Below are 11561 nucleotides of genomic sequence, written 5' to 3'. Positions count from 1 at the left end.
ATAAACAGGCATTCAACAGACTCTTAGACACAGTGCTAATTTCACACAGACCTAGACACAGTGCTAATTTCAACAGACCTAGAGACCAGTGGCTAATTTCAACAGACCTAGACACAGTGCTAATTCAACAGACTTGACTCACAGTGCTAATTTCAACAGACCTTGACACAGTGCTAATTTCAACAGACTAGAGGACAGTGCTAATTTCAACAGACCTAGAACAGTGCTAATTCAACAACTTGACACAGTGCTAATTTCAACAGACCTAGAGACAGTGCTAATTTCAACAGACCTAGACACAGTGCTAATTTCAAGACCTGACACAGTGCAATTCAACAGACCTTGACCACAGTGCTAATTTCAACAGACCTACACAGTGCTAATTTCAACAGACCGAGGCAGTGCTAATTTCAACAGACCTAGACACAGTGCTATTAATCAACAGACCTTGACACAGTGCTAATTTCAACAGACCTTGACACAGTGCTAATTATCAACAGACCTTGACACAGTGCTAATTTCAACAGACCTTGACACAGTGCTAATTTCAACAGACCTTGACACAGTGCATTTCAAAGACCTAACACAGTGCTAATTTCAACAGACCTAGACACAGTGCAATTTCAACAGACCTTACACAGTGCTAATTTCAACAGACCTATTGACACCCGGTGCTAATTTCAACAGACCTAACACATCTATTTCAACAGACCTTGACACAGTGCTAATTTCAACAGACCTAGAGACAGTGCTAATTTCAACAGACCTAGACACAGTGCTAATTTCAACAGACCTAGACACAGTGCTAATTTCAACAGACCTTGACACAGTGCTAATTTCAACAGACCTAGAAGACAGTGCTAATTTCAACAGACCTTGACACAACGTGGCTATTTCAACAGACACTAGACCACAGTGCTAATTTCAAACAGACCTTAACACAGTGCTAATTTCAACAGACCTAGAGACAGTGCTAATTTTCAACAGACCTAGACACAGTGCTAATTTCAACAGACCTTGACACACGTGCTAATTTCAACAGACCTAGAGACAGTGCTAATTTCAACAGACCTAGAGACAGTGCTAATTTCAACAGACCTAGAGACCAGTGCTAATTTCAACAGACCTGACACAGTGCTAATTTCAACAGACCTAGACACAGTGCTAATTTCAACAGACTAGAGACAGTGCTAATTTCAACAGACCTAGACACAGTGCTAATTTCAACAGACCTAGAGACAGTGCTAATTTCAACAGACCTTGACACAGTGCTAATTTCAACAGACCTAGAGACAGTGCTAATTTCAACAGACCAGACACAGTCAATTTCAACAGACCTAGACACAGTGCTAATTAATCAACGACCTAGACACAGTGCTAATAAATCACAGAACCTAGACACCAGTGCTAATTAATCAACAGACCTAGACACCAGTGCTAATTAAATCAAACAGACCTAGACACAGTGCTAATTTCAACAGACCTAGACACAGTGCTAATTTCAACAATCAGAGTACTCATGATGAAACTACCTCTAAAGGCAACACACAGATGGGCACAGACGTCAGTTCAACGTCTAGTTTTGATTTACATTTGGTTGAGTTGTCAACTAAAGTGAATTCAACGTGAAATCAACAACAACAACAAACATCTTTACTTTGTTGACTTTTTTTTGTAAATCCACATTGATTTAACATCATCACATTGATTTTTAATTTAATTTAATAAAAAAAAAATTTATACACAAAGAAAGTACAAATAAAGTAAATAAAATAACAAAAAAAGATCTGGCAGTTACAGTGCACGTCATACCTTCATCACTCAGACTGTTAAACAGCCACCACTAACAGTTTAGCGGCCGCTGCCAACATACTGACTCAACTCCAGCCACTTTAAAATGGGAAATTGATGGAAATTATGTAAAAATGTACCACGCCACTTTAAACAATGCCACTTAATACAATGTTTACATACCCTACATTACCCATCTTCATATGTATATACTGTACTCTTATCATCTACTGCCATCTGCCATCTTTATGTAATACTGTACCACTAGCCACTTTAAACTATGGCCACTTTATGTTACATACCCTACAGTACTCAGTCTCATATGTACTATACCGTACTCTATACCATCTACTGCATCTGCCATGCCGTTCTGACCACCACCCAGCATATATCTTTATGTACATATTCTTTATCCCTTTACACTGTGTGTGTGTGTAAGGTAGTAGTTGTGGAATGTGTTAGGTTAGATACTGTTGGTTATTATACTGCATTTCGGAACTAGAAGCACAAGCATTTCGAACGGCTAAGACACATCTACACTCGCATTACATCTGCAACCGGTGTAGTGGACTAATAAAATTGATGTTGATTTGATTTGATCAATCATCATATCAGTTACAGTGCACTTCATACCGTCATTCATCATATCATCATATCAGTACAGTGCACGTCATACCTTCATCATCATATCATCATATCAGTTACAGGTGCACGTCATACCTTCATATCACATTATCATCATATTAGTTACATTAGCATCTGTAATTAGACCTTTCCAAGTATGAAACCCTCAACAGACCTAGACACAGTGCTAATTTCAACATCAGAGGTACTCATGATGAAACTACCTCTAAAGGCAACACACAGATGGGCACAGACGTCAGTTCAACGTCTAGTTTTGATTTACATTTGGTTGAGTTGTCAACTAAAGTGAATTCAACGTGAAATCAACAACAACAACAAACATCTTTACTTTGTTGACTTTTTTTTGTAAATCCACATTGATTTAACATCATCACATTGCATTTTTAATTTAATTTAATAAAAAAAAAATTATACTTTGTTTTTATTGTAGGAACACAAAGAAAGTACAAATAAAGTAAAATAAAATAACAAAAAAAGATCTGGCAGTTACAGTGCACGTCATACCTTCATCATCATATCATCATATCAGTTACAGTGCACTTCATACCTTCATCATCATATCATCATATCAGTTACAGTGCACGTCATACCTTCATCATCATATCATCATATCAGTTACAGTGCACGTCATACCTTCATCATCATATCATCATATTAGTTACATTAGCATCTGTGAATTAGACCTTTTCCAAGTATGAAACCCATTTCTCCCAGTATTCCTGACCTCTCTCCTGTTGAGTTCTTGTTTTGTTGAAATGACGTGGAAACAACGTTGATTGAACCAGTTTTTGTTGCCCAGTGGGACCTGAACAGTATCACTGAATGGAACACTGCTCTCATAGTTATTTCCCGATACAGATGTCGGTTTAACTCTCTTCCTCCAGACATTACATTTACATAATCTATTTATATTTTATTAATTTGACAGAAGCTTTTTATCCAGAGAGACTTATCAGTGGGCAAAAAAAAAAGGTCGATGTCACCTTTTAATCCATTTTGACAACTGGGTTATAATCATTACCTGCACAATCTCATGTCTTTCTTCACCTTGACATTAATCCCTGTACATCCTGTACATACTATACCTATCCCGTATCCCCAGCCTCTGCTGTTTGACAGTGATTCAACCTGCTCCTGTGCGATACCACAGGTGTGTGGATCCATACTGCAGGATTAGGATCTGCACAGGGTTGTTGCAGACCTGGGTTCAAACGCTATTTGAAATCTTTCAGATAACCTTGAGAGTTTGCTTTAGTCTGCGTGGAGTTCCAAGCGGACAGTGTTTACAGTTTTGCGACATTTATATTGGTTTATTGCACCAGAAATTCTTAATCACTCCCAGCTAAAGTATTTGAAATGATTTCAAATAGTATTTGAGCCCAGGGTCTGGAGACAGGAGTGCGCTGCTGTTTACCAGCGGCTGGTATAATCAGGTACTCCTACCCTGGGAGGATTAGCACATTCTCTCTGGCTCAGATATAGATCAGTCATTTCACATTTCCTCCTCCAGGATGACTGCTAACAGACACTCTGACAGACTATCGCTCAGGGGAGCTCTTCTACATAGTTTGTATTGTCAAATATGTCGAAGCCCATTCAGAAAAGTGATGTTGACACACCTTGTTGTAAATCCAAGTGAAGTGAGCAGAATAATAGAACAAAAGGGCTCTGAGCAATGATGTATATAAACCATTTAAACATTTAAAAGAGAAAATTACAAGTATTTAAGTATTTTTTGTTGTTGTAATGTAGTGGGGTACAGTAACATTAGGATTTTTTGTTGTTGATATATTTCTTTATTAAAAATGTTATGTTTAGCTCACATAATATAATGTAAAAGTATGTATTAAGGTSTCTYTWATAMAATAAACGTGACAAAAAACAAARGTAGACATGAATAAGTGGTYGGGGAGGGAGGTGTGATGGCTTCTAAACAGCGCCCCCTGTCAGTCATCTAATGTATATATAAATCATTGGTTCTGAGGCACTACAACTTCACCTCTACTAGTTAGTATAGACATTGGAATTTACACTCTGAGAAAAAAAWGGGTTCCGAAAGGGTTCTTTGGCTGTCCCCATAGGAGAACCATTTTTAGTTCCAGGTAGAACCATTTTTGGTTTCAGGTAGAACCCTTTTGGGTTCCACGTAGAACCCTCTGTGGAAAGGTTTCTACATGGAACCCAAAAGGGTTCTACCAGGAACCAAAAAGGGTTCTTCAAAGGGTTCTCCTATGGGAACAGGGATGGAAGAACCATTTTTTACTCCCCTTTTTTTTCTAAGAGTGTAGCCATTTCTCGAAGAACTGTCCTCTCCCCTGTCTTGGCCTCCGAAACACTGCCTGCTCTTTATTTCCCCGTCATTTCAAACAAACACATGAAACAGTTATTGGCAAACAGAAGATCATTAAAAAAAAGTCACTTCTCAAAAAACGTATCAAGAAACATTAATGACGTGTGAGATTTAATAGGTATGAGAGAGAATTTTAATCGTTTTAAATTATTTTCTCCTCGAAATATCGCCCTTTCAATATTCACTCTGCATGTCTTCATGAACGCTGGAAAGACATATGTGACACCATATATATGACATCTTAATGCCTTATTATCCTCATGATCATATAATGGCACCAAATGGTACCCTAGTCCCTATATAGTGCACTACTTTGGACCAGAGCCCCATGGGAATAGGGTGCCAGATTGTGACTAATACAGGAGGAAAGTACCAGGGCTCTATTGTTGGTGACTAATCGCGAGTAAAGTACCAGGGCCTTAAGTTGGTGTCTAATACATGAGTAAAGTACCGGGCCTTATGTTGGTGTCTAATTACAGGAGTAATAGTACCAGGGCCTTTATGCTTTGGTGTCACTTAATAATTTACATTTAAGTCATTTAGCAGACGCTCTATCCATACCGAGCAGGCCTTACATTGGAAAGTTCATAAACATATTCATCCTGGTCCCCCGTGGGGAATGAACCACAACCCTGGCGTTGCAAGCGCCATATGCTCTACAAACTGACAGGCGAACACGGGACCACATACATGAGTAAAGTACCAGGGCCTTATGTTGGTGTCTAATACGAGGAGTAAAGTACCGCGGGCTTATGTTGGTGACTCATACAGAGTAAAGTACCAGGGCCTTATGTTTGGTGCCTAATACAGGAGTAAAGTACCAGGGCCTTATGTTGGTGTCTATACAGGAGTAAAGTACCGGGCCTTATGTTGGTGTCTAATACAGGAGTAAAGTACCAGGCCTTATGTTGGTGTCTAATACAGGAGTAAGTACCAGGGCTTATGTTGGTGACTCATACAGGAGTAAAGTACCAGGGCCTTATGTTGGTGCCTAATACAGGAGTAAAGTACCAGGGCCTTATGTTGGTGGTCTAATACAGGAGTAAAGTCCAGGGCCTTATGTTGGTGTCTAATACAGGAGTAAAGTACCAGGGCCTTATGTTGGTGACTAATACAGGAGTAAAGTACCAGGGCCTTATGTTGGTGACTAATACAGGAGTAAAGTACCAGGGCCTTATGTTGGTGTCTAATACAGGAGTAAAAGTACCAGGGCCTTATGTTGGTGTCTAATACAGGAGTAAAGTACCAGGGCCTTATGTTGGTGCTAATACAGGAGTAAAGTACCAGGCCTTATTCGTTAGGTGAACTAGATACAGGAGGAAAGTACCAGGGCCTTATGTTGGTGACTAATACAGGAGTAAAGTACCAGGGCTCTTATGTTGGTGACTTAAATACGGCAGGTAAAGTACCAGGGCCTTTTGTTGTGTCTGATACAGGAGGAAAGTACCAGGGCCTTATGTTGATGATCAATACAGGAGTAAAGTACCAGGGCCTTATGTTGGTGACTCATACAGGAGTAAAGTACCAGGGCCTTATGTTGGTACTGATTACAGGAGTAAAGTACCAGGGCCTTATGTTGGTGCTAATACAGGAGTAAAGTACCAGGGCCTTTGTTGGTGTCTAATACAGGAGTAAAGTACCAGGGCCTTATGTTTGTGCCTAATACAGGAGTAAAGTACCAGGGCGTTTATAGTTGGTGATCTAATACAGGAGTAAAGTACCAGGGCCTTATGTTGGTGACTCTACAGGAGTAAAGTACCAGGGCCTTATGTTGGTGTCTAATACAGGAGTAAAGTACCAGGGCCTTATGTTGGTGTCTAATACAGGAGTAAAGTACCAGGGCCTTATGTTGGTGACTAATACAGGAGTAAAGTACCAGGGCTTATGTTGGTGCTAATACAGAAGTAAAGTACCAGGGCTTATGTTGGTGACTAATACAGGAGGAAAGTACCAGGCCTTATGTTGGTGACTAATACAGGAGTAAAGTACCAGGGCCTGATGTTGGACTAATACAGGAGTAAAGGACCAGGGCCTGATGTTGGTGACTAATACAGGAGTAAAGTACCAGGGCCTTATGTTGGTGACTAATACAGGAGTAAAGTACCAGGGCCTGATGTTGGTGACTAATACAGGAGTAAAGGACCAGGGCCTGATGTTGGTGACTAATACAGAGTAAAGTACCAGGCCTGATGTTGGTGACTAATACAGGAGTAAAGTATTATGTTGGTGACTAATACAGGAGTAAAGTACCAGGGCCTGATGTTGGTGACTAATACAGGAGTAAAGGACCAGAGGCCTTATGTTGGTGAATAATACAGGAGTAAAGGACCAGGGCCTATGTTGTGTTGACTATACGGAGTAAAGTACCAGGGCCTGATGTTGGTGTCTAATACAGGAGTAAAGTACCAGGGCCTTATGTGTGTCTAATACAGGAGTAAAGGACCAGGGCCTTATGTTGGTGACTAATAGGAGTAAAGGACCAGGGCCTGATGTTGGTGACTAATAAGGGAGTAAAGACCGGGCCTTATGTTGTGACTAATACAGGAGTAAAGGACCAGGGCTGATGTTGGTGTCTAATACAGGGAGTAAAGTACCAGGGCCTTATGTTGGTGACTATCAGGAGTAAGGACCAGGGCCTGATGTTGGTGACTAGGAGTAAAGTTACCAGGGCCTGATGTTGGTGACTAATACAGGAGTAAAGGACCAGGCCTGATGTTGGTGTTCTAATACAGGAGTAAAGGACCAGGGCTTATGTTGGTGACTAATACAGGAGTAAAGACCAGGGCCTGATGTTGGTGACTAATACAGGAGTAAAGGACCAGGGCCTTATGTTGGTGACTAATACAGGAGTAAAGGACCAGGGCCTGATGTTGGTGTCTAATACAGGAGTAAAGTACCAGGGCCTTATGTTGGTGACTAATACAGGAGTAAAGGACCAGGGCCTGATGTTGGTGACTAATACAGAGTAAGTACCAGGGCCTTATGTTGGTGACTAATACAGGAGTAAAGTACCAGGGCCTGATGTTGTGGACTAATACAGGAGTAAAGTACCAGGGCCTGATGTTGGTGACTAATACAGAGTAAAGGACCAGGGCCTGATGTTGGTGACTTAAATACAGGAGTAAAGTACCAGGGCCTTATGTTGGTGACTAATACAGGAGTAAAGTACCAGGGCCTGATGTTGGTGACTAATACAGGAGTAAAGTACCAGGGCCTGATGTTGGTGACTAATACAGGAGTATGGTTGGTCGGATCGTGAGCGAGCGCAGCGCGTTTCTTCTTCGCGTTGCCCCACTCTTTTTTCTTTCTTGTTTCCTCGCTCTCATTCATTTCCTCCCTATTAAAACCACGAGGCAGCTAATACATAGTACAATTACTGAGGCTGATAATGAACTTCCCTTTGTGACTCTTTAATGAACGTATTGCACTGTGTATGAAACAAGCTGCTCCTGCATTGCTGTCGGCCGATTGGGAACTCTTTCTTCATCGACTTTACGGAACAGGCCCCTCGAGGTCTATCTATCCTATCTGGAAAGTGGACACACCTGACCAGTTTAACTTTTCTCAGTTGTATTATGCTGTTGTTGTTATTGTTGTTGTTATTATGCGGTTGTTGTTGTTGTTGTTGTTGTTGTTATTGTTGTTGATGTTGTTGTTATTGTTGTTATTGTTGTTGTTGATGTTGTTGTTGATGTTGTTATTGGTGTTGTTGATGTTGTTGTTGTTATTGTTGTTGTTGATGTTGTTGTTATTGCTATTGTTGTTGATGTTGTTGTTGTTGTTGTTGTTATTGTTATTGTTGTTGATGTTGTTGTTATTGTTGTTATTGTTGTTGTTGATGTTGTTGTTATTGTTGTTGTTGGTGTTGTTATCGTTGATGTTGTGACCCTGCTCACCCCTTTGAAATTAACATTTTGAAATGAGTGACTAACCTCCTCTTTCCTCACCTCTGTGTCTTCCCACCAGGCTGTGCCCTACTCCATATACCCTACAGACTCGGGCCTCCACCCTCCTCCCGTCCCTATTGCCCATCCGTCCCTCCCTCCCTCAGTAGTGAGTCATGAAGTGGTCCCTGTGGAGCCTACTGCTGGTGGTGGTGCGTCTGTGTTCACCAGGACGGAGTGACTGCCAGGGTGACTGCCTGGCCTGTGGCCTCCTACTACCCCTACCCAACCCCCAGACCCAGGGCCAGCAGCAAACATTCAACACACTGGTGAATATCTGTGTGTGTGTGTGTCCTGCATGCAGAATGGGGATGATGGTTGTATGGATGATGGTTGTATGGTTGTATGGATGATGGATGTATGGATGATGGTTGTATGGATGATGGAACTGGATGATTGCGACTTTGCTTATAGCATGAATGGTTGTATGAAAGATGGTTGTACCTTCCAGTGGTTAGAAAGAAGCCATGGATGTAAGTGGAACTGTGCCTGTCTGAACGCGCATCTGTCTGGTTGTTACTCTGATGCACTGCAGATCAACTTACTTTGTTGTGTGATCATCGGTCTTTGTTATTTGAAAAAACACTTCTTCCCTCCCCAAAAAGTTTAACGACACAGCATTACAAGTCTTAGACAGTAAACTTCAATACATGCATTATTCCTCAGGTTACGCAACTGCCATATGATTAGCGGCCTGTCTTCTCTCTCTTCATGTGCACTCCATGAGGATCACTTAGGATGTAGCAGTAGTTCACGCTCGACTAAACTGTAGATAAGTTCACATCACTGCTCCTCAAGTTAGAACTACCTATGACTTGCCTTAGTCTTTCTACTTCTGATCGCTTCTTGACTGATGCTCACCAGGTTTAACTCCGAACCGATGCAAATACGGCACACACGCTCCCCTGGGTTTCAATACACAAACACTGAGGGCTAGATAATCACCTTTTTGAGTGTTTGCTTTCTCTATAGAGTCTACGAACTACCGAGTGCCAGTATGGAGTGATGAGTTTTTTTCAGTGCTGGGAACTAATTCTATAATGACTTAGGTTCACTGTCTTCATCAAGTCTCCCAGTTCCAATAGCCTCTAACTTACAAGGGTCCCCCAGCCTCAAGTACACCTCATCTGAAATGCGTATTCAAATTACTTCACCTTGGGCTAACCCTTCCAGGCAATTAGAACTATAGAATCCTCTGAGACATATGTATCAGACTTGCTGCTCAATGATCTGTCTTCTGTTGGGGCTGGCGCCTTCTTGCACGTCTATAGGGGATGGGGCAACCGCCCTGTCTGTCGGACTAATTATCACAGCAGCTAATTTCTGGTGGCATTCCACGTGGGGGTAGATGGACTGCTCCCTTGTGTAATATAGGTCAGCTAATTGCTGTGCCTCATCTTCAGGTTAGAAAACTACCGCTTTAGATGGTTATATCGGATGCTTCTGTGGTAATATAGCCTTTCCTTGCATCTAAGCTCTCACACTTGGTTGGTTGCAGCTGGTCGGGAATTGGCGAGCCCCTCTGTGGGTAATAATAGCAGCTAAATTGGCTGGTGCAGTCACTTAATGCTGGGGGGGGATGGAGCTCTTGTGGTTATCAACTCTCAACTGCTCCTTCAGTATACAATGTGGTTACGTTTTGATACTGCAACCTATGTGGCCTGGGGGGATGGCGTCGAGCTCTGCTTAGTAATTCTCATATCTCCAGTAGGCCTAGCTAATTGTGACTGGTGCACACGCTGGGGGATGGAAGTCATCACTGTGGTAATAATAACTGCTGCAGCTAATGGCTGGTTTCGCAAGGTTAGAACTACGCTTGAGATGACGACTGGAGCTTGCCCTGTGGTAAGTTCATAATTAGCTCTATTGGTCACTCTCGGTCGCAGCTGAGGATGGACGCCTCTGTGTGGATTATAGCAGCTAATTTGGCTGGTGCAGCTGGGGGATGGAGGCTCTTGGTAATATAGCAGTTAATTTGCCTGGTGCCTTCAGTTAACTACCGTGAGAGTGGTATACTTGGAGCGCCTTATTTGCTGTTGGCTTATGAGCTCTGTGGTAATACGAGCATCAAATTGCTGGTGCAGCTGGGGATGGAGCTCTGTGTAATAATTAGCAGCAGCTAATTGGGCTGGTGCAGAAGCTTGAGCGAATCGCGAGCTGGGCGTGGTGGTAATATAGCAGCTAATTGGCTGGTGCATACGTGGGGAATGGAGCTCTGTGGTAATAGTACAGCTTAACTGGCCTGTGAGCTCTTTGTGCCCAGGTTATGGAACGCTTGAGCTGGGAGGATGAGCTCTGTGGTAATATAGAAGCTAATTGGCTGGTGCAGCTGGGGGATGGGAGCTCTGTGGTAATATATGCAGCTAATTGGCTGGTGCAGCTGAGAGATGGAGGCTCTGTGGTAATAATAGCAGCCTAATTGGCTGGTGGCGCTATGCCTGGGTAATAGAGCTCTGTGGTAATATAGCAGCTAATTGGCTGTGCAGCTGGGGATGGGCTCTGTGGTAATATAGCAGCTAATTGGCTTGTGCAGCTGGGGGATGGAGCTCTGTGGTAATACAGCAGCTAATTGGCTGGTGCAGCTGGGAATAGAGCTCTGTGGTAATACAGCAGCTAATTGGCTGGTGCAGCTGGGGTATAGAGGCTCTGTGGTAATATAGCAGCTAATGGCTGGTGCAGCTGGGATGGAGCTCTGTGGTAATAAGCAGCTAATTGGCTGGTGCGGCTGGGGGATGGAGTCTGTGGTAATATAGAGCTAATTGGCTGGTGCAGCTGGGGGATGGACTCTGTGGTAATAATACAGCTAATTGGCTGGTGCAGCTGAGGATGGA

At 42.4% G+C, this 11561-nt stretch overlaps 1 protein-coding gene across 1 annotated transcript in view; it reads left to right on the top strand.

The window, feature by feature from the left end:
- Positions 1 to 11561, top strand: part of LOC111972885 (prepronociceptin-like) — a 24295-nt gene that overhangs the window by 8476 nt on the left and 4258 nt on the right. Inside the window, exon 2 of the mRNA XM_024000003.2 lies at positions 8753 to 8999. Within this exon, the coding sequence (XP_023855771.1) occupies positions 8847 to 8999 (153 nt within the window). The 5' untranslated portion in view covers positions 8753 to 8846. The remainder of the gene's footprint in view (positions 1 to 8752; positions 9000 to 11561) is intronic.

The sequence above is a fragment of the Salvelinus sp. IW2-2015 genome, linkage group LG14 (assembly GCF_002910315.2).
Source record: "Salvelinus sp. IW2-2015 linkage group LG14, ASM291031v2, whole genome shotgun sequence".
NCBI lineage: Eukaryota > Metazoa > Chordata > Actinopteri > Salmoniformes > Salmonidae > Salvelinus > Salvelinus sp. IW2-2015.
Note: the sequence above shows the minus strand (reverse complement) of the source record. Positions and strands in the feature narration are given on the sequence as shown.